Here is a 25,211-nt window from a genome sequence, read left to right as displayed (position 1 = left end):
GGATTTCATCGCACGGGTTCGGGAGCAATCGGCTGTTTTCGAAGATATTTCCCACACTTTGAATTTTGTCAATTCTGACGGTCATGTCAGTGAATGTATTCATGTTGTTTTGCGAAAATTTACCCAAAAACTAACGGTCGTAGAAAAGTATAGTATGCAACACGTTCGCTAAACTTTTTATCTCACTTGTTTATTAAAAATTTGCTCCGCTCCGCTCCGCTCGTGTCAAATAAACTCGTGAGTCAAATGCCGTTTACCGCAATTGTTGCATAATATACTCTTCTTATATATCCATTTAAATAAGCTTTAATTTAATTAATTTAATTTTAATTAAGCTTTGTACATAAACGGAGGTATAAAGGTGTACCAGCATTAAATTATATGTTGAAGTTTGTTATAAACGTAGCTTAATGTTAGGATGCGGAAACGAAATATTTTTTGACATATCTAATTTTCTTTATTTTTCAGTTCCATATGACAGTGTTGATATCCAATAATATTAAACTTGGACCATATATCAGGGAAGTCACTATAAACAATGGACATGTTGGAAATTACTTGACAGCTAATATCTCTGTAAGAATTTCTATCTAGTTCTTAGTTTTATGGTTCTCTGGTTATATGCGTAATAATTTACTTTAAAAAATATAGTGTAATGGATATATTTATGGCAGCAGGTAGGAAATAATAAGCAGTTTCCCTAATATTTCCCGGGTGTAATTTTACCCAAACCATATAAATGAACCTGCAAGGAATCGTAAAGTAACGAATGCCCCTTATAATTTAAGTTGAAAATTTTAGATCTCGAGGCTGCAGGAATTGCTTTCCATAAAAATAATGCCCGAACCAAAAGAAGATATTTTACTGCCAGCATATGCTTGTCCTTTTCCGATTATACCTTGTAAAGTAGAAAAGTTATGATAGCGCCTCATAAATTCGGAATTTCAGGAGCACCGGCGCAGTCCGTTTTCTTTTATTTTGGCGACTTCATCAGAGAGTAATGGCTATACCGGCACCTCGTAAAATTGCCAAGATGCTGTGTAAGGAATATATTTTTTCTTTATTTTTAGTTAATCTTTCCCGGATTGAATAGGAATCACCGTTGTTAATTGGATATTACACAGATTTAGCGGACGGGAGAATTTTTTTTATAGAAAAATGTCAAAAAGCTTTCTTTTAGTAAGGTTATGAAAGATTGAGAGATCTTATTGTACACGTGTTTCGTGGACTGTCGGATGACTTACTGGGTTACATGATTTAATTTGAAATTATTACGTGCGGTGCGGACTGAAATAAAATATGGCCTTTATTGCATACAGGGTCTTTCAAAAACTATTCCCCTAATTTCTAGGATAAATAAATTATTAAAAAATAGCGTAATGCCTCCGTAAAAGGGGTCTCAAAATATCTAAAACGGTTTTAAAATGCCTAAACGAAATGTAGACCACGAATTCAGGAACAAAACTTAAAACTGTATTTGGAAAAAATATTGAAAACTGTCTTCTAAACGCTTTACATTATACAAACTACATAATACAAATATTTGAAATTGCCCCTTGCATTAGTTTATAAAATTAAATCTCCCCTTCGGAAGTGTTGGCATCCACGCAGGCGCGTTTCATTAAAGATATTAATTGATCTTTAATCTTGAAAATCAGATTAAAAATTTTTTTCAAGCATACGTTATTGTAAGTTGCTAGTTAGCTGTGGTAGGACGAATAAGATATTGGTAAAAAATTCACATGAAAAAGGATTAAACAAACTTTTTCTTTGCTTAATATTATCGAGCCATTCTTCTTTGACGAGAAAGTCGCCTGCGAATACTGCAAATTTTCGGCTCTATCTATTGATGTATTTGTTTTTTTTTTTTAAAGAAACTTCCACAATATATTGTAATACTAGCCTATTGGTTTCGTCAGAGCCTAATTGAAACTGACTTACATTCTACTCTGTTCCTGCTTATATATTTTTGAGGGGGGACGTGGAGTTTCTTAAATGTATTCTCCTAGTATCTCAGACGGAATTTTATCTTTGACGGATCGAAGACATTGAGAGATTCTTGAACAAGTTTTAAATCTGGTTTTGACGTTATTTTTCTATATAACTTTTGATATGTAGTCAGTGCTGTTTTGAATGTAAGGACAAAAGTGGCAGGTGTGGGGTTGCTTTTGTACTCGTCTTCAGAAGGTTGTGGTGAAATATATTTTGTGATGAACTCAGGTTGGGATAGTTTTACGGCTCTGTAAGCAAGATAGTTGATAAATTGGGCAGGATGGTGATGTCACGATACCTTAATGTATCGGTCTGTATGCGGAGATTTTCCGTAAATAGAATGACCCAATCTGATTCGATGATAAGAATATCTAAGAATGGTAGATTATTACTAGTTTCTATGTGTCAAAAGTTTGTTCGGAGTTTAGAATTTTCGTCAATGTGGCCGTTTCTTCTAAAGATGCTTGCTTGCTGGCAATACGTTCAATGAGAGTCAAATAAACATTGTTTTGAACTTCCTGAGATACACTAGACTCGAACATATTTTGCATAATTCGCACACGATTCATCACACGCTGTATTACACACGAAATAAGAATGATTACTAATAAACTTAAACTAAGTAGTATACCAAACCAAAGAATATTAAACACAGGTAGGTATAAAATTATTTTCTATTTCGGACCACAATTTTACCTAAATTTAACTTCCGAAACTTTAGGTAATGATCTTGTTGCATTGTATGTTAATGACCACCCTTAGATAATCCTATTCAAAAGCAATTGGTCACTTTCTTATATCTATGAACAGACCATACAGAATAGAATGCCAGCTAAAGGATATTGGCGACCCATCAACAACCGACGAAGTAGGAATCCAGAAGATTTGTAAATAGTGCTTGAAGTATTTAGTTAGGTACATGAAAAAAAAATTAAACTTAATGTGTGATATAAATTAACACACATGTTTTAAATCGCTAATTGTGACAAAATAATTGATCCCACCTCCCAGACCAGGAGGTCTCGGCCCGAGTAGTATTAATAGAGCAGACAGTACCAGAGGGTCTAGTCATTGGTGAGTATACCATGACCAGATATATTGTGTTTTCACAACCGGCCCCGTGATTAACTGTGCATACTGTTTATTACTCCAAAACCGCAGCCCGTTCTAGAACACCCTGCCAAGCAGACCCTTACCCGTCACCATTCCAGGACCGTCCTAGGGATGTATCTACCTACAACCGGGATATAAGTTTGTTTTCAATGTTTTTCGCCGAGCAATTCTTGAATGTAAATTTTTCAAGAATTAGTACTACGTAACAATTTTTCTCTATATTTTAATATATTTCGTTACATTTTTCACGGTATCATTATTAATATACAAAATATTAAATATAATAATAATAAAGTATCAATCACTTAAAAAATCGTCACTATCGCTACGGTCGTCACCATCACCTAGTTCAATGATCAACTCCGCCACTAATCGTTCTTGATACATATTTTTTTCTTTTATTACTCGTTTTTCACAGTTAGACCAGCTGTGTACTGATATTTTAGCTACCTCTTCAGAATTACGTTTATAGTACTACCTATCACTAAATTTTGATGCAGCGTTGTTTCTTCTTATATGCGCTCTCAACTCAGACCAAATCATTTCGATTGGGTTAAATATACAATGATGCGGGAGTAATCTCAATATTTCATGTCCATTTTGTTGTGCTATCGAACAGCGAATATAACCTATAGTCTTAAAAAAGACCGTTGTTGTTTACAAATCGAAGAATTATGTAGAAGACACAAAAATAAAAAAAATGAATGTTGTTAATCGCCTAGCACATAAGACAAAAATGATTATTTTCAAACTTAGCTGTAAGATAAATAGAGTTGAATTTTGAACTATCCAGTGAAAACCGCCTCGAAGGTCAAAGCTCCAGAATCATTTAAATAAATATGTGCTTACCGGAAGGATCACATTCAAATACCTCCGTAATAAGGGGTGTTTTTTTTCGATGTATAGAACTTTAAGTTACAATAAAACAACGATGGATTATTGGATTGACATGAATTTTATTTATCCGAAAGATAATCTTGTGGCATTACATTTTAATTATGATTTCTGGCATATGACCGCCACGGCTGGCGCGGATGTAGTCAAATCTGGACGTCCGATTTTCGATGACTTTTTCCAACATGTGTGGCCGTATATCGACAACAACACGACGAATGTTGTCTTCCAAATGGTCAAGCGTTTGTGGCTTATCCTCATAGACCAATGACTTTACATAGCCCCACAGAAAGTAGTCTAGCGGTGTTAAATCACAAGATCTTGGAGGCCAATTCACAGGTCCAAAACGTGAAATTAGGCGGTCACCAAACGTGTCTTTCAATAAATCGATTGTGGCACGAGCTGTGTGACATATTGCGCCGTCTTGTTGAAACCACATCTCCTAGACATCATGGTTATTCAATTCAGGAATGATAGAGTTAGTAATCATAGCTCTATACCGATCACCATTGACTGTAACGTTCTGACCATCATCGTTTTTGAAGAAGTTCGGACCAATGATTCCACCACCCCATAAAGCGCACCAAACACTCAGTTTTTCTGGATGTAACGTTGTTTCGACATACACTTGAGGATTAGCTTCGTTCCAAATGCGCCAGTTTTCTTTGTTGACGTAGCCATTCAACCAGAAGTGCGCTTCATCGCTAAACAAAATTCGCTTATGAAAATCGGGAACAACGGCAATCTCGTTTTGGGCCCATTCGACGAATCTACGCCTTCCTTGATGATCGTTTGGCTTCAATTCTTGCACGAGTTGGATTTTGTAAGCACGTAAACCAAGATCCTTCCGCTAAAGAGGATGGACACAGATCCAATTCCTGTGCTCGATGGCGGATGGACTCATTCGGGTCTTCCTCAATGCTACGCTCTACAGTAGCAATAGCTTCGTTTGTACGCACCGTACGGCGCCTCTGGGGATGCGAGTTATCAATAAGAGTAAACGTGGTGCGAAAACGTTCCATGGTTAATCGAATTAATTGCTCTGATGGATGATTTTGTCATTTTAAAATGGATGTAGTGCGCGATACGTATTCCGCACAGAACCATTATTTTCGAAATAAAATTGCACTATTTGCAAGCGTTGTTCAGGCGTGAGTCTATTCATGATGAATTGCCAAACCAAACTGAGAATAAATTACTTGACAGCTGTTAAATCGGTCGCCATTTTGAACAGTAATGTCAACTTAAAGTTCTATACATCGAAAAAAAAAACCATTAGATACGAACATATTGCAGTTTAGAATAAACTATTAAGAGCGACACATATCACCTGATGTTAAAATAAACCCTTCTACTTATTCGAAAAACCCCGCAACATCAACGCTAAATCAAATTTAAAACGGTCGATTTATGTTTTAAATAAAAATTTGAAGTTTCTATAAATATTCGTTACGGTCCATATTAGGCAAGACCTACTTAATGCAGAATCTGTGGGGTTGGTCTGCGGTTAAGGTACTGTAATATACTTAAAACGTCGAAACAATAAATGCACAATATTTTTGGTCGTATAATAGCGGTATCGCATTTAGTAATGTAAATCACACCTACCGCACCCAGAGCACAAAGTGTGAGTAAATAATTTAAAGAATATCAATCAAATGACAATGCAATCTGCAACAGTGTTAATAGAATTCCGAGTTTAAAAAAATGCGATACATTTTGGGAATACGAACTTGAATTGTCAAATTGACTAGTTAAAGTGGCAAAATAAATATTAAAAAAATTGAAATTAATATACAACAGACAGAGCAAAAGTTTTGAATTCGTGTGGAGAAATGTGTGTAAACCAAGAACGCAATATACCCAAAAAATTTTGAACCGCCATAATAAGAGCGTGTTACTTTTAAATCTGATTTGGGTTCGATTTTTTTCCGGTAGATTTTAGCCGCGCAGTCCCAGGGGTCACACATCACTAAGTGATTGTATTGATGCTGTTTTGCAAAACTAATTGTAAATACATTATCTGACTTCCACAACGAAAGGGAATTTTTTTCTAACAATTTCACTAAATACCTAAAATTCTGTTACCATTTTTTCCATGGAAAATTACTTCTTAGGTAACCACAAAGCAGTGAAAAAAGTCAAACCACTGAGTAGATGCTACTTCAAAGCCATTTCCCCTAAAAGATAGGATGAAACGAGTGTTTAATGCATTTTAACAGTTTATAAACAACGTTTTAGTCTAAATGTTATCACAATATTTTTAAGCAGCGTCCTGCGCGAATGCAATCGGAATAAGAATTTTTCAGTTCCCAATCGGATTGTAAATCATGAATAGTGCATTTTATCCAGAGGCTTCTTTGGTCAAAGGAGATTTTGTATTTCGCTTTTGCCGAGTTTAATTTTATAATGGCTCCTTTTGAGTACACAGTACATCTGAGAACGTCTTATCGGCTCGCCAATCACAAAATCCAAGTCGGCAAAACCTCCAGTAATCGGGATTAGATAAACTGCAAACAGCATTTCCTTGATATTATGTATTACTATTGTTATTGCGTTATATGTATAGTGCCGGAATTGCGTGTGCTAAAATAAGAATATTTTCTGAAAAACTATTATTGTAGTTTGAAATTGTGGAATAGGCGATATTTTATTAAATATAGGTGAAGTCACATCCCTCAGCTTTGACCTAGTTACATAATAACGTTTATCAGAGTCATAAAAACAAGTCTCAAGATAGAAGCAAAATCCCACGAGCATCAGATGGGTTAAATCAAAACAAAGGGCACGTTCCTATGTTTCCCACAACAGACCATTACATTTTGAGAAAGTACACATTTATGGCGACGTCCTAAATATTCCCATCGTCTGAACATTTTAAATCGCCAAAAGTCAACAATGTTATTCTGCGGAAAACCTTTGTAATATAAAACAACATCAACAATTGGACAGCCAGTTATTATAACAGATATGCGATAATCCCCGGATAATCTATTTTAGATATGATCGTTATACGGGTCAGATGCGAAATATTTAAACACTATTTGGCGTTGACTAAAGCTGAAATTAATTTCCAATCCGGTAGCTTTCCATTTATTTTCACGCATGGTAATTTTTAACGTAATTGACAAATTCACAGTTTTCGCAAAACAATACTGCAGGTGCACAGAATGGTCGCAGACAATAAACACCGAAATCGGATTATTTATTTCGAATCTGTTTACTCGTTAATCTGACCAAATCCAAATGAAAAATGACCAGAATGTTGTTTGAAATATTATACTAATTACCAGCTACCGAGTTTAACTAGAATGTAAATAACTACCGATCGCAAATGTCGCAGAAGCAATTCGTTGGAAAATTACTCTCAACATTTAAAAATGCTAAATGTACAGTGATTCATGAATTGTTCTTTGTTTCTGGGTTCGAGTATTTCGATTTTTAATTCAAACGTTAAATAGAGTCAACGAAATCAACTCTCACTAAACAGATCAATAATTTGCCTATTTCGGAACACAAGCCTGCAATGGATGGATCAAATTTAAAACTTTTATAGAAATGGTAATTCACTTTATTGTACTTAATTGGAAAAAATTATTCAATGTATATTTAAAAATGTTTGTATATAAATATTGGCAAGTACCTTTTTGCGTAGGATTCGGTCTTTTGACTATAATATTTTTAGAGATAGTAACTATCAGTAAACTTTATATTTTTCCAAAAATACCAGCAGTGGCGGAGATCAAACTCTACTATTCAAATGAATATACGTTTTTCTGTTTTACTGTGTTTTAATTTTGTATTGATAATCTTTTCTTTTTATTCATGCAATCTTCTGTATTGAATCTAGGCTGATTTTTTTATTGCTAATCTTGGATTTTTATTAATTCAAATTGTATAGGGTAGGTATCTCAGAAATTGAATGTTATATATACAGAGTGTTTCATTTTTCGTGGGCAAGTATCAACTTCCTTATTTTAAATGGATCACCAGGTATATTACCTTATTTTTGAATTCTATACAAAATTCTAGACATATTTTGTGTATAATATCCTACACCTAAGTCTAATCTTTTTTGACATTTTTAATTTGTTTTGCGAAAAGTGACGTTTGCAACACATGAAATATCTGCCAATTTCCTCATTCGGAAGCATTTATTGTTTCAGTTTAGTAAGTTTGGTTGTAGACAAATTACTTGAATAACGGATTTCATAAGAAATTTCAATACATATTAATACATGGTACGCGAAAAATAAGATTAAAAGTAAAATTAAAAAAACTGCCAAAAATCTTTTTTTTAATGGAAACTACCTATTTTTATAATCTTGTCATATTTAGCTTTAAAAATGAAGACAACCTTATGTCATATATGCTTAATATTCTTACTTTTTGAAATATTTCCTTTTAAACATTTGTCCATAACAAATAATATGCTGCTGCCATGTAAGTTCAGTTAGTGTAAGGTGGCTATGACAGCGTTTAAACAAAATAAGTGCTAGGACGCTGCCTCCTTGGACGTGTGTTTTATTGTTGAGTACTGTCATAATTCAAATATTTTTTGACACGTTACTGATTTATTTAATTATCGTTTATAAATTTAATTTATTTGGTTGCTTGCGTATCAAGTTTACTACAGAAGAAAAGATTGATATGTTTGTAAGTTACATATCGAACAATAAAAACCGGAGCCTGGCTCTTATATATTATATATAACAAAATTTCTATTAAGGAGGCGCGCAGAAAAAAAGAATATTAGAATATATGGAACCTTGAAGAAAGAAAAAAATTGGCGTCGTCATATTTTCATTGATGAAGAGCAAATTAATATTTTGTCGCATTTTGCAGAGACTCCTGAAGATGCAACCCAAAATGTTGATGAAGTTCTATAAATTACATCCAGTTCAGAAATTAGAGCAACGGGGTTAGAACATCAGGTTAGATTTTTCCAACAATCTTGTGGAGAGACACTTTTTAGAAAATATGTTTGGTAATATTATTTGGATAGATTAGATGAGTCCATATTTACAACCTCAACTAAAATTATCCATTACCGGAGCCACAAGAACAATCAAAAACATGTGGAAGTTACAGGATCAGATAGAACTTCTGTAAGTATGGTGCGCCATTTGGAGGTTCAGAATAATAGGTCCAGTATTTTTTCATGAGAACTTAAATTCCCAACGCTACTTAGAGCTTTTAAATATGATCCATCCCTTTGTTGAAATGGAACGACGAAATTAATTTGTCAGCAGAATAGCGCTCTTTATCACAGAAATCAAGAAATTTAGATTATGGAGAATGGTAGTTAAGACTGACCGCCAAGAAGTCTCGACTTAACTCCCTTAGATGTTTTTCTATCGGGTACACTTAAAGCTTTAGTTAAAAAACACAAACCGTCAACTGCAAAGGAATTTAAACGTCGGATAAGTGAAGTTTTAAAATGCCATTATGTATGGAGAAACCCTTTATACTACTTGTATTACTCAACGTAGAGGACATATTGAACAACTGTTGCAATAATTATTATCCTTTTTAAGCTATTAAATTTTTGATTGATCGTTCGTTAATAAAATCTTCATCAACGTTATAGCGTATCCTTGGTCTTATTCTGTATAAATATTTATATATATATATATATATATATATATATATATATATATATATATATATATATATATATATATATATATATATATATATATATATATCGTCGATCTTCACAATCTTCAGGAATCAGATTTCTTTCACTCATGCATAGCTTTTTGCCACTCTCGTTTTGGCCTGCCTCGTTTTCTTTTACCTGTTGGTTGCCAGTGGAGTATCCTATTGGACCGTCGGGTATTTGACATTCTTTCCACGTGTCCGTAAAAAGTAACTTGTTTTTTCTTTATATCCTGCGTTATTGTGCCTTCTAATCCCATCCGTTGTTTTGTGATATCGTTTCTTATTCTTTCTCTTTGTGAAATGGCATTGATCTTCTAATTGCATCCATTTCGACAGCCTCAACCCTTGTCTTATGTCTATCGGAAATTCTCCATCTCTCTGATCCATATAGAAGGGTGCTTTTTACCATTGCTTCATAGATATTAAATTTCCGTTTTTTGGATATTTCTTTGCTCCATGGGATTCCATTCAGAGCCTCTATTACTTTTTGGGCTTTTCTATTTCTTTTGTGTCTGTTTCAGTGTTGTCGAATGTGATACTCAGATATTCATATTCCTGACATTGAAGGATTTCTTGGCCATTGCCTAATTCCAAATTTCCGTCCCGAGCTCCCACGCATAGATACTTTGTCTTTGCTATGTTGACTATCAAGACCCTCCTCCTCCTCTATTAGTTTTCGAATCATATATTACATATCATCTTTATCATTGGCTACTAGGACTTGGTCGTCTGCGAACTGAAGAGTAAATAAGCATCCACCATCAATTTCTATTCCCACGCCCTACACCTTTCTTTTCCATTTTTTTAGTGCCATTGCCACATATACTTTGAAAACGGTGGGGAAGACACAGCATCCCTGACGTAGCCCTTTATTCACCACGAACTCCATAATACATACATACATTTCCATAATCTTTCATCATAAGCTCATCGGCAAGATTACAGTCAACTTTAGCACTCATTTTGTTTAAACGCCATCATAGCCACCTTACACTAACTGAACTTATATGGCAACAGCATATTATTTGTGATTGACAAATATTTATAAGGAAATATTTCAAAAAATAAAAATATTAAGCACCTTATATAAAATTGAATTAATTTTTAATGCTAAGTATGACAAGATTATAAAAATAGATAGTTTTCATTAAAAAAAAAGTATTTTTGTCAGTTTTTTTAATTTCATTTCTAATCTTATTTTTCAAGTACAGGGCAATTTCTTATTCGAATCCATTGTCGCGAACAAAACTTAGTTAAATGAAACAATGATATTTTATGTCTTGCAAAGTCATTTTTCGCATATAAAATTAAAATTGTTAAAAATGGTTGGACTTAGGTATAAGGCATTATAAACAAAATATGTCTAGAATTTTGTATAGAATTCAAAAATGAAGTAATATACCTGGTGCTCCATTTAAAATAAGGAAGTTGATACTTGCCCACGAAAAATGAAACACTCTGTATATACAACATTCAATTTCTATAGTTTCTGAGATAAGCGGCCCACCCTATACAATTTGAATTAATAAAAATCCAAGATTATCAATAAAAAAATCAGCCTAGATTCAATACAGAAGATTGCATGAATAAAAAGAAAAGATTATCAATACAAAATTAATAATTTAAAATTAGAAAGTTAATATTCGCCCATGAAAAATTAAAAACCCTGTATATACAAAATTGGAATAAATTAAAGGTTTGTATTACCCCAATTAACTTTTGTATGTAACTTATAGTTTCTGAGATAAGGTAATGGCCCAAGATAAACGGCCCACCCTGTACTTTTGGTTCATTGTTGTTAGATTTTGAAGCAAATCTGTCAAGTGCGAATCGGCAATGACCGGTTTCTCAGTTTTCACATTGTATTGTTATATCAAGAATTTCAGTTTTTTTTTTAATTTTTGAAGAATTAGTTGGTTTTGAAGTTTTTATTTTGTGCAACAGAAAAGTTCACATAAACTAATAACAATAAAATTATTCCGAATGACTTTGGACATAACCTTCTTTAAGAAATAGGTGAAATTTCCAGCAACCCTATATAACTGCCGTATGGAGGTATAGAAACTATGAAGTCTAAACCTATTTTTCACAGAATTAAAAAATCACAGGGTACGCATTCAATCATTTTTTAGTTTCCCTATATTTTACGGTGTCTTCATTTTGACGTGCTTGTTTAGAATATAAAATAATAATAAAGTTGTCACTAAGTAGCATAGCACACAAAAATTTCGTCGTAAAAGATCCGCGAGCATGTTACTGTTTACAGAGAGCAACGAAATCTGTGTTAAGCACGAGAAGGCTGTTTAGAGGATCGATAAAATCTCGAGAGAAGTTCGGTTTTTGACAAAGGATTTCAAATACTGTGACGTTGGGAGTAACATAGTGCAGTAATTTCACCGGAAAAGACACTTTCTCTATGTTAACCGCACGCTCCGTTACGTGCAATTTAAATTAAAACTAGACCTGTATTGTGTTAGAGGCTCCAGTGGAAACTCCAAACGAAATGTAATGGAGGTACGGTTCCCATTATAGGTTTTTACGGACAGACAGAATGTGTATTTGCAGTAGTTCACTGGCAAATACTAAAACGAATGAGCGGTGTTTCGGCTAGGCACGTTTAAAACTGGAAATTCTAGGTTCTGACATTCCCAAGGAAAACGATAGTTTACCAAATTTCTTTACCGATAATTGCATTGAATAATTACATTACCATAATTTTTATAACAGGTTTGCTTAAAAATTAGGAGGCGAATTATTATTACTACTAAAGTCTCCGATGCACAGGAGTGACTGACAATAATACATTAATTGTACTTCATTTGATTGATTATTCTTGGGCTTCTTAACCGCACTCTATTTTTAGCTCTACCTTCAATGGTTTAACTTTAAAAAGATTTGATTTACACTTACCAGTAAGTTAAAACGGATTTGAAAAACCTAGTTCAACTCTTATTCAAATATACCTTGCTAGCTAAATCTAGGTGCTAACTCAATTTTTTGTAGAGGTCTTACATCTGGCTCTGGTGCTGGTTCTATTACCATCTGAACTGTGATTATCGATACATACGAACGAACAAATCTAGCCGTTACGTACAGGCGATACAATCACTGCCGACGTAAGTGTTTTCAGATGGCTATCAATGCGTTTTCCATATCCCCCCTTGTTCCATAAAACTATGAAATAAGCACCAATCTATTTATTCAATAAATTATATCTAAAATCCTTGACATATCAGAGTTACTCTTCTCTTTCAATAACAGAAGTGTATAACAAAATGGCTGAAATATTTACAAACCTTTTGGATTCCTCGTGCATTGGTTGCTAATGAATCTAACTTACTAAAATTTCGCCATTCATCCTTTGACTTCTTCAGAGCTTTCCCATATTGGTGAAAGGTAAAGACCTGACTCGCGGTAAAGATTGTTTTGTTGCTTATATATTTTTTAAGATTCTCAAATTATAAAAATGTAAGTTTAACAATTATGTAGCACATGCGTGACATACTCAACGTATCAAGCCTTTTCTGTAGAAGAACGCAGAGGGAACTCAATCCCTTTGCACGCTCTAGTGACCTAACTTAGCTGGATATGAGAACCGTCGTTGATAATTATTTTAGTTATATGCTTAGGTTGAAGTAATAACTTTTCTAGTAATAGCTTTTTTGATTACTCTATTGGTAAATTAAAAAGGTCCACCTACGATTCTGAAATAAATTTATTAGAACCTCAATTGAATTGTACTGTTAGTGAATAACATTCAGTACCCACCATTCCAGAACGCATTAATGAAATAAATTACGCGTAACGGAAAAATGTTTTATTTAGTTCGTCAAATGACGATTGAATGTGCACTCAAAAATAGCGAAAGTTGGAAGAGCGACCATTCAACGTCAACGCTCGTTTTGGTAAGACGAATACTTTAGCTTTCAAAAAAAAATGGATGAAATATCAAGTGTCAATCAAACCGACACTTAAATCTCTGCCACGTTTAATCATTTTCCCTCAATATCCCCGGAGAATAGTCGAAATGAGTTTTTTATCCCCAAATCAAAAGTATATTGATTGATAGCTTAATGAAAAGCTACGCGCAAAATCATGTAGGTTTTTAATTTGTACGAGCAACTTCGTAACCATGACACGGATATATTTGACGGTTTCTTGTCTGAAATTTAATTTACCGATATTAAATTTAGGCAATTTAGACGTGACAAAGAATTTGTGAACACAAGCTAAATGTTCCCTAAAATTAACTCCATCATATTCTAATTGGTATAAAAATATATGACACTTCCGTTCTATAAATTGTGCCATAAATACTTGAGTTCCATTGCAGGTTATGAGTATTCAGATAATCCATCGTTTTCTGATTATTTTTGTATCATAGTTCCCCATACATTTAGTCTAATCTAGCCTAAATCTACAACAATATACCGTTTTTACAACCTTTTATGGTTTTGACTTCGGAATGAGTTTAAGTCTCGCCTGTTATAAAGCAGAATTGACCACTCTTTTCAGCACGTGTACCACAAACCAGGGCCGTATTTAAGATGTCAGCCGACAAGCACTGTGCCCTGCGGACTGTTGTATTTTAGGAGTAGGGAAATTTCCTTTGATTAAACTGTCATATCAATTCATGCTAGTGTGCTTTTTGTAAATCTTCCTAAAACAGTAACTCGATTTCAAGTTGAATTTGCCCATAAGATAGGTTTATCTCATATATTTAAAACACATTGGAAAGCTTATATTGATTTCCATAATGACATAATGAATTGAATGTTGTAGATATTGTATTATGTAGTTTTTAACAAGCAAACAAATGACAGAGTAACTAAACCTCGAGCCCTTTGGCTTACACCCAATGTTAAGCTTTATATGAAACAGAGAAACTGCGCTTTGCAGGATTTTAAAAGAACTCGTTTGCCCAATGGGAGAACTATAAACGTTTAAGAAATTTCACTGTGTTTGTGGTACGAAGGGAGAAGCGGGATTATTTAAAGACTGATATTCTAATTAACTTGGCAAATCCAAATCAAATTAGGGCATATTTCGGCAACATTCTACAAAGTGTCTCTGACTGTGATAGCAAAGTTCATTTTTATAAAAATAATAGTTAGGTATTTGAATGATAATGCTCGATTTTCTTTTCATATGGCAGAAATATCGGATATTCACAAAATAATTCAAGACATACGCACTGATGCCGCAGGCGAGGATAATAGAAATATTAAAATGTTAAAACATTGCACACCTTTTATCGATAAATATGTCACGCACATAATTAACTGCTGTATGGAGTTAAATTCTTTTCCAGATCAATGGAAAACTTCCATAAGAAAGCTCTTACCTAAGACAAAAAATCCAACAAATTTTAATGATCTTAGAATTATCAACATTTTACCGGTTCTCTCTAAAATTTTTGAAAAAGTTTTATACAAACAGCTATTTAACTAGTGCACCTTTAACAATATCATACCCAAGTGTCAATGTGGGATTAGGCAAGATTTCAGTACTTCGGTTGCTTTGGTTGGTTTAACAGACGATATAATTCCCGCTATTGATAATAGAATGCATACTGCACTCATACCTCATGATACTGTTAATCATGCACTTCTATTAGCACAACTTGAATATTATGGACTTTTACAACAGTCGATTGATCTGGTAACGTCCTACTTTTCTAACAGATTTCACAAAATTGTGTGTAACGGCGCGGTTTCAGAGCGAGTTCAGATTTTCCCATGTGTTCCGCAGGGCTCTATCCTCGGGCTTCTGTTTTTTATTATTTACACAGCTGGATATTTTGAGGGCCATGCGGCACTGTAAAGTCCAGGCCTATGCCGATGATACCCAGATTTATTTTCACTTTAATCACTCTGATTACGAAAATGCTTCTGGTTTAATAAACGAGGACCTGAATATTTTAAAACAACTTTCCGCGTAAAAAAATTCCGAATTCATCATCGACTAAATATACTGATATATAGAACTCAAACCCAGTTTCAGAAACAACACCTCGCCAATATTTAGTTCTGTGGCAATAGAATTAATTAGAATTGAAGTAGAAAAAATATCTGCCTCTAGTTGGAAAAAATGTGTATAACATTGTCGATAGTGATTATTTTTAATGTAGAATTTCCTTTTTTTTTATTAATACTCTAACATGGCTAAATTTACTCCGTCATTTATATTTACAATAAACATTTTGAAGTAAGAATGGATTTTTCACTGCATGGAATAATAATAATAGTGGAATCTCTATTTTTGGGCGAACTATATACCCGGACCATGCCAATCCGGTCTACAGATGTATCGTAGTGAAAATATCATATTTTTGTACCAATAAATAATAAAAATAAAGTGAACCTCTTTCAAATAAACAAATTTTAGTCAGATCAGCAGTAGAAAACCATTTTCTTAGTTTGTTTATTTGCATGTTACGTGTTTTGTGTTTATTTTCGGTCTGTATTAATTAAAACGACCAGCTTTGACTTGTCTTTTGTATTGATATTCTGTCTGTTGTGGTTTTCGAAAAGGAAACGAAAGAAAGAAGGATATCATTACTTTCGGGATAATGTTATTTGCTCTTTTGGTCTTTGACGTGACTGTAAAGAAAACTGACAATTGGTATCGATGTCGAGAAAAGGAGATGAAAAAGGATTTTTCGTTTGTCCTTTTTGTTGGCATGTATAACTTTACGGATTGACAATACCGTTCGGAATAAAAACATGAAGAAAAGTGTAGTAAATTAATTGCATTCAGGTTAGTATTTGAGAACAATAATTAGATTATTCAGTAAAGCTAGAACAAGCCTTAACATTTCTTTCTTTTATGAAAATGTAACGCGTTATCGGTAAAAGGAGACGCTATTGTATTACTTGCATAAACTAATCTTCCTCTAAATTTTTATACAATTGCTATTGGACTTTTGATGTTCACAATGCTGTTATTCATTTAATCCTTTTTGTTGTTGCAGGTGCCGCTGTATTACACACCCAAGCTATCGAGGGTGGAACAGCTTTGCTTCCATGCGATCTGTCATCAGCGCAGCCAAATGATACAGTGGTTCTGGTGGTGTGGTATAAAGAAGAGCATGTGCCAATATACAGGTATATGTTTAAATTATTAAATTTTTAAATAAGAACACTGTTTAGTAGTTTTGGTTAGTTTATTGCTAACTTAAAATTCTATAAATTGCTAGAGACAAACAATGACATTCCAAAAATCAATAGAATCGCCAGTGTGAGAATTTTGTACTGGGAAAATAAACCCCTACAAGATGTAAACTTGAAAATATGCGCAATACTTCCTAATATACGTTTTTCAGCCAAAAATACTTTATCGGCATTTACAGATGCTCCCTACAAATTGATCCCATAACGTAAGCGGGACTCCACCTTCGCATAGTATAAATTAAGCAACGGTTGCCTAGATAAAATCTCACGAAGATTTATTAAAAGATAATTGACACTATTTAGAGTTGAAATAATTTTCAATCCTTATAGTTTGGGCTTCGCTTCGTTGAAATATAAATTAATTTTTCCAAAGCATGTCATCAATATATCGAGTATGAGCTAAGAGAATTATGAATCTTAATATCTGATGATGTACCATGCTGTGTTTTAGTACTTTGAAATTTATTTGGTTGGTTTTCGTATCTTTTTATGGCTATGCCTGTTTAAATTTGGCTTGACACCAAATAGATTACCAATTTTCACATACACCTTGCTTAATACTTATAAAATAACTTACTTACTTACAATTAATTCATATCATTATATACAAGAGTTCGAATTTCTGTGAAATTTATCGGTGTCCTTGGCGCTAGCTAGCTGTACAAAGTGTTTACAAATTCATGGTTTTCCGTCTTATATGAAATTGGCAAAAGATTAGTTTCTTTTAAGGGAATATCTTATTATCGGATATTCTCAGAGTCAATGTTAACACAATCGTAATATTCTGATATGTGTACATGGAAGGTAACCATGAACTTATGAGAAATTGACAATTGCCGTTTCATTGGGAAACAAATGTTTTATTATTTAAATTTCTTATTATTCATGGCGAGAGAACGGATTAAATCGCAAAAATTGCTACAAAACTAAATTTCTATTCTTAAGAACTTTCTCAGATTCCTGGATACTAACTCAGGATAATACAAAGTTTTTCAAAGTGTCATTTGAATATTTATTTCATTTCACTTCTTTCTTCTTGACCTTCTAAATATCAATAATAATACATTTGTTTGTCAGTGCCATAATGATTATCAAACTGATGTGACTTCGTATCAGAACATTCAGCTAAGGAACATGATATATGAATTGAAAGGGATTTTAATTTCCTTTGAGAATATTTCACAGTAAACGTAAAAATCTTGATTTTGTAAACTGCATACCGAAGAAGTTATTACTCTAGAGGACATTAGTATGCACTCTAAATTTCAGTTTTTAAAATATTCAACTAACCCAGCAATAAAAATTTAAGTTGGCACCTGTTTAAGCAAAAAAAAAAAGAAAATAATTAATAATTATTAATAATTATATTAATAATTATTAACAATGATTATTAATTATTAATTATTATCAGAAGGTGACACAAGGGAGAAAAAGTTAACAATATCTTATCAATGTCAATAACTCTGTGAAACTGAAAATATATTATATCGATTAGAAGAGAGTCAAAAACCTACGTTGTCAAATTTTCAGCAAGTTGCTACGTTTCGCTTTCCCAAAACGTACAACGTTCCATTAGGTCTCAGATACACGGTAGTATTCTGTGAACTTTGATAATACTATTCTACATTTTTCTGCTGTTCACTTGTCAACACGCACACAGATTATTTAGTTCGTCTCGCTGGTTAGTCGAGCTTAATCCTCCACTTGCAAATATTTTTAGTTACGAAAGCAACTGTCTGCATTTATTTTCCACAATCCGGTGTTAAGAAAATCACGTATGTAATTTGTAACGTCCGTAATCTTCCTGAGAGTTGTTTTCACGTAAGCGAAGTAAAAATTACTGCAATATTGCTAAAAAATATACAAGCGACTTGCGTTCAGCATCTATTTAATATAAATGCAAATTTTTGAAAACCTCACTTGCGCAAACCCCAACTCACGTACTTGTCGGCCGTTTCCGTTCAAAATTTCCATCTTTTCTGAATTAAACACTACCCATGGGAACGCAACACAAATATTTTTCTCCGATGTTTATATTTCCTACGTGATTAACCCGTATTGACCGTTGCATTTTCATTTCGAAACAAAACCCTGATTCTTGACATCATGTGAAATGATGAAATACAATAATATAGGTTTATTTGTTTTTGCTAATGGTCACAGGCACCAGGATCTCGGTGATTGTGACTTTCAACTATGAACTATGATAATACATTTTTTTTTACTTTTATTTGGCACCTCTTTGTCTTCCGAAAAACAAAGTTGTGAAAAGTTGCATGATCCTTCAGGTGATGACAGCACACTCTAAATAACCAAACTAACCAAAACTATAGTGCAAACACTTGCCCAAACTCATTTCTAAAATTGTTGTGCAGTTTCATAAATGTCCCTTTACTCACACGTGTGATTTGGCACTAACGGAAATGTTCGAAGTAGCTCGGCACTGTGGTTAATGAAGGTTTAGTTTTATTATTTTTTCCTGCGCACCAATGGTGTAATTAGATTTTACTTACGATGTTATGTTATATCACTATAAAAAATGCTAGAGAGTTTTAAAATTTGTTTTTAGACTACAATTTTATTTCGCTAACAGATACATTTCGTTCATATGTTGACTTTGACATATATTTATAATATTCTAATGCATGAGAACGGAACTGATTAAAAGCGTAAATCTAAGGATCATCTTGAGAAAAAGCTTATTAAGTAAACCTCATGTAACTAAAGGCATTTTTAGGATGCACTTAGAAACAAAAAATATGAAAGATAATTTTTAATATTCTCGTGTTCCCAAAACTAACGGCTGGAAAAAAAAATCATAAGAAGCTTTAAAATTGACAGCTTTGTTCTAATTTTACCGCTCACTTTAACCGTGACTGTCCCGAATTCGTTAGGACATGGTATAATTAAATCAGCATATCGACACATTTTACAAAAATGTATTTTGCCATCCTATCAGAGCATTTATGCAGAATGCTTAATAAAAGTCCGCAAACTTTATTTGCGTCAGAGATAAATATGCATCTAACAACCGAACTTTCAGCAGATATTTTACTGGAAGCGATGAGAAAAATCGGAAAAAGTTTCAGCTACTACGGAAAAGTTTATCTTTTAAATTGCACGTCCGTTCACTTTCTTCTTTTTATTACACGAAAAAAAAGTTATGAGAAATAAATTACATTGTTGAAAATCCGTGTGAATTTATTTGCCCGGGGGGTATGAAATATATTCACTAAGGTTTGAAAATCGACATGAAAGAAAATAGATGGCTAAAAAATGATGCTCGTATCCAAACACAGATCGTGTTTATTCAATATTAGACTGGAGTGCTGTTCGATAAGGTCAATTTTCATTTCCTGTGCCTACAATGCTTGAAATAAAATGTCAGTAATTATGCTAGGGTTTAGTACGTGTGTAGCTTCCGCACAACATAAAAATTATTATCAAAATCGACCAATATTCAAACACTGTCCAATGGTGTACAGGTTGGTCCAAATAAGATCTTTTGTTATGGGAGTACATCTTATTTGAAGAGATAACAAATTGTGTTCCTTCATTTTTGGGGATAGAGCTTTTGGAAAACAAACAAAGCAAATTGGCAACTGTAAAATTGGCATTTGTAAAAACTTAACTTATGTAATAGTACGCAACCTTTTTGAGAGTATTGATAAGCAATTAAAATTCTTATGAAGCACCCTGTATTTTTTTGCAAATTTTGAAAACGCGTCTTAAGAGTTATGGAAATACAGTGTCCCAGATTCGCTTCTCTATACAGGGATCTTCGCTCCTATTATACCTATAGCAGAAATTAAATGGGAAGAGTATTAGAGAAAATTTAGTGCATTTGATAACCGGCTTCAGTAAATCCAAAGCGGTAAAATTCACACCTGTGAAAATATGACATTATTCAGACACTTGTAAGATAGCGTGTATGACATGCCTCACTTGTCTTTTTTTTATCTCGCAACTCGCCTTAAAATTTTTCTTACGACCTCCATATTCGATTTTTGCACAATTTCAAAATGGTATATAATGCAACAAGTGCGGTAAACGGCATTTGACTCACGAGTTTATTTGACACGAGCGGAGGGAATATTTAAAACACGAGTGACTCAAAAAAAAGTTTACCGGACGTGTTGCATACTATACTTTTTTTACGACCTTCAGTCAAAATTCAAAGCGTGGTAAATATCTCCGAAAACATCCGATTGCTCCCAAACCCGTGTGGTAAAATCCCGGAAATATCCGAAGTGGCTCGCATTCGTGGGAAACGAAACTGACGCGGTAAAGTGACGCTTCCCACACGGTAGATGGGTGTGCAAGTAGGTATTTTACAGACGGGAGTAGAAAAAAGATTTTATCACACTTCGTAAAGTAAGGATTAAATTATTTTATAATTAGGCAATGATTTACTTAACATCAACATTAATATAACACCAAAAAATATAGAACATGAACGTAAAGAACAAGTCAGATATTTGGAGCAAATTGCTTAGTGTGTATGTCAGAAAGTCGGAAAGTCACAAAGGTCGTCGTTAATTCGATTAAAACTTGAACAAACTACGAGTTCAATACAAACTGAAAAAATAGTGTAATGTTAATGACTGGTTATTAGTTTTGGTTAGACTGGTTATTAGTTTTCAGATTTGAAAAATGACGGAAATTTGCATCAAGACATTTTGTTTTAAGGTTTCTATAAATGAGATGTCTATAGATGATGAATTAACATTTGGTGTGGTATCATTGGTAATTTAACTTACCTTTATTAATTGAGCAACAACATTCAGACCAGGAACTTCTAAAGCGAGTAGTTTAACAAAATATTTATTTCATTAATTCATTAATTGTCAAAAATTCTTGATGCAAATTTATGTCATTTTGCAGATCTGAGAGTTAATAACCAGTTTCTAACAAAATTTAATTTCACATAACACTACTTGTAAATTGTTTCTGTCGCGATGTTCATTGCGTTCATACGGTTTTTTCTGTCTTATGTGTTATTTGTTAATGTTTATGTTAAATAAATCATGGGCTACTTATAAAATAATTAAGACCTAATTTTACGAAGTGAGATAAATTCTTTCTCCATTTGATGTAGGTATAGGAGAGATCCCTGTATAGAAAAGTAAATCTGGCGCACATTGTGTTTAAGTTGGTACAACAAAATTAATATTAATTTTTGTGGAATTATAATCTCTATTGTGTTTTACAATTTAACAATAATTTGCTAATATAAATAATATTGTAATAAAGTTAAAAAAAGAAGACAATTACAACAAATACAAATACAATTTTGCTGATTGTGGAAAAATAACAAATAGAACTTTTCCACATTGCAGCCATAAGGAGGGACATAATTTTTGTGTCACACTATATAATTTAATTCTGACCCACTAGTTCCAGAATACTGCGCTCTAATAATATTTTCTCTATTCACGTTACATTTTAAATTGGTTGAAGAAAATGGGTAGTCAGCTCACGATAAAATAAAAAAGACGACAATCGCTGTATTAAAAGAAAATTTTGTATTTCTCAGGTCCTTCCGCTTCAACAAAGGCGAAAGGAATATTATTCGCCAGATTTCCAACCCATTATCGACAACGCTTGCGTTATGACGCAGTTATTACGTAATCAACTGAGAAACGGAGAATCTCAATAACTGTTAGTTTTGGTCAGTTTATAATTCAGTAACTAGAAAACTCAATAGCCGTTAGTAACTCTCCAAAATGGCAGCAACTTCTCAACTCACTTAAAGTATTTTTCGAGGTCGGTCTACTAACATAATTTGTAAAAATTACTTCGGAAACTGATGTAATGTACTGCTTATGGCTGTTTGTTAAACGGACATAAAATATTTTGGTTCACTGAACTTCATCAGCGATACGTAACATGCCAATGGCGAGCTTGGATAAATTCAGAGTCACTGGCTAGAAGTCAACTACACCATTGAACTTGAAATCCAGGGTATACAATAAAGGAAAAAGAACTTTAAAGATAGTACAATAGCAACAGAAGGAATGCAATCATGAGTTAAAGCTGCCCCTGGTAGTTCCTGGTTTATTGACCTTGTCCGTACGTAAGTGGAGGATAAAGTGTTTGCACGAGCTTGCACTGAAGAACATACACTAATGCAGACTCACTTGGCTAGTACACAAATGCATATCAGAATACCCTTCGAAAAGTCAGTGGCTTTACATTCGTGTATGTTCCTCAGTCCAAGCTCTCCGTACTTGACTTTTTAACCTTCGAAATTCGAATAATTTAAGATTTGGGGATCTTTTTTTTGAGCTTTATATTTTTATTGTTGAAATTAGAGGCCCTGAAGTTTTCTTCGTCGAGCTAAAGCCGCCATTTATAATTCCGGAGTTTTGTCGAATAAAATTTTTATGCGGTAGAAACTAAATCTGCTCAAATAGCGTAGAAATTTTGACGTTCACCTCATATATTAGATGTAATCTCTGACAGTAAGCTCGCAATAAGCCCATCTTCGCGGCACTGTTCTCTTTATATACGAAGCTATATAACATTTTTAAATCCTCAGCGTGTATGAAAAGACCGCGACAGAATGAAAAATTTGTTGCGAGTAGACCAGACTGGTTAGAAAAATAAGATGCAATTTAGAATTTTGCCACTAAGCTCGAAGAAGTAATAGAAACCTTTATTTATTTTATTTCTTTCGCGCAAATTGTTTCTCGAATGAACGCAAGATGTATTATTAATGAATCCTCAAACCTTTGACAGAGATAAAATTGTGGGTGTGGTTTTATTGTAAAGCAAATGCAATTCGAAATAATTCCTAATTTTAGAGCTGCTGAAATATAAAACCAAATTGATATGAGAAAACAGAAGACATATATTCCTAAATTTTACTCGTTTCTTTAAATTAAAATCGTAGTAGATAGCTGTCAAAAAAGAGATGCACATATCAATGCTGCATTTTTCACAACATAACTTAAAAGAATGTCTATTTTATCAGAATATTTTGTTTGCCTCTGCATTCTAATGATGGAATTTTCTGGGTACTAGATATAAAAAAAATCACCTGAGAAACTGGAAAAGTTAGCATAGCCTCCAGAGATCTAAGATCATTCCATTTTTTCTAAACGAATTTTGAATGTTTCTATAACGTATCTCGCGAGCTATGGAAAAAGATATTCCTTTAATATTAATGTTTTTTTTAATAGGCTGTGGAAACAACATTACAATCAAGAAATGGGTATCCCCCGCCATTTCAATTGGCCAACTACAAACGGTGTCTCAAACTACATAACTTTGATAATTACCCCGTGTCTAAAAACACATATCTGTTTGTGGCACCTTCCGTTTCACAAAAAACTAGTCTTGGGTCACGAAAGCGGCAATACAGTGACCTTATTAATAAGGGCGTAAAACCATAAATAATAATCCTCATTTACAGTATTCTTCTTTAATAATAAGATTTCAATCAATTATATTTATTACAATACTGTTAAAGTCTGTTCATAGATATAAGAAAGAGACTAACTGATACGAATTAAGGAAAGACCCGGGCAAGCTGTAAGAATGAAATATGACCGAACAGATTCGTACTTTGCTTAGAATTTAATTATTTGGGGTTTCGTTAGGAAAGATACTAAACAATATTTATTTATTTATGTATGTATTTATGTTTAAATCTAAAATAAAATTACAAATTATTTTTATTACCTACTTAAATTACTTAAAATTAAAAACGTTGTTACGACGAATAGCAGATTTCAGTTGGTGCCAAACATGTTCAATGGGATTAAATATACACTGAGTGGTAAATCCTATTTTTTTCTAGATATTCCAGTCGCCATTTCCGAATTCTAAAAGATTCCATTAAAACTTGCCTTCTGTCAATTTTTTTAAATCTAAAACCCATGTGTTGAATACACTTCCATAAGGTAGTTCTGCCACATTTAACACCGGTTTCATCTTTTTCAAGCCTCCTAATACTTAATGTAGGCTCGCTTTGTTCCTCGTATAACTGGTAAATTTTACGCCGTATTATAACTTGATCACCTTCATCTACAATCGAGAAAATGTCAGCATCGCTTCTTTTTTCCTCGCTGAAATGGGATTAATCACAATTTTCCATACAGTTGATGTTGGAATTTTCGTCAATGTGGCCTTGAACGTGCTTGCTTGCTGGCATCACGTTCAATGAGAGTCAAATAAACATTGTTTATTATAACTTCCTTAGGCTCAATGGAATAGTGTTTTCTACATTTGGACGGGAGCATCTCCTGAGATACACTAGACTCGCACGTATTTTGCCTAATTCGCACACGATTCAACACACGCTGTATTACACACGAAATAATGATTACTAATAAACTTAAACTAAGCAATATACCAAACCAAAGAATATTA

General features: G+C 33.3%; 1 protein-coding gene across 4 annotated transcripts in view; it reads left to right on the top strand.

Annotated features, from left to right (window-relative positions):
• Positions 1–25,211, top strand: part of LOC132700301 (nephrin) — a 539,288-nt gene that overhangs the window by 350,670 nt on the left and 163,407 nt on the right. For 3 of the 4 annotated variants that reach the window (XM_060667511.1, XM_060667492.1, XM_060667502.1), the window contains one exon: positions 16,637–16,769. The exons of the other annotated variant lie outside the window; for it this stretch is intronic. In XM_060667511.1, the coding sequence (XP_060523494.1) occupies positions 16,637–16,769 (133 nt within the window). The remainder of the gene's footprint in view (positions 1–16,636; positions 16,770–25,211) is intronic. 4 annotated transcript variants of the gene reach the window in all.

This window comes from Cylas formicarius, unplaced genomic scaffold (genome assembly GCF_029955315.1).
Source record: "Cylas formicarius isolate icCylForm1 unplaced genomic scaffold, icCylForm1.1 PGA_scaffold_10__41_contigs__length_53128322, whole genome shotgun sequence".
In the NCBI taxonomy this organism is placed as follows: domain Eukaryota; kingdom Metazoa; phylum Arthropoda; class Insecta; order Coleoptera; family Brentidae; genus Cylas; species Cylas formicarius.
The sequence above is the reverse complement of the archived record's forward strand: the minus strand, read 5'-3'. Positions and strand labels throughout refer to the sequence as shown.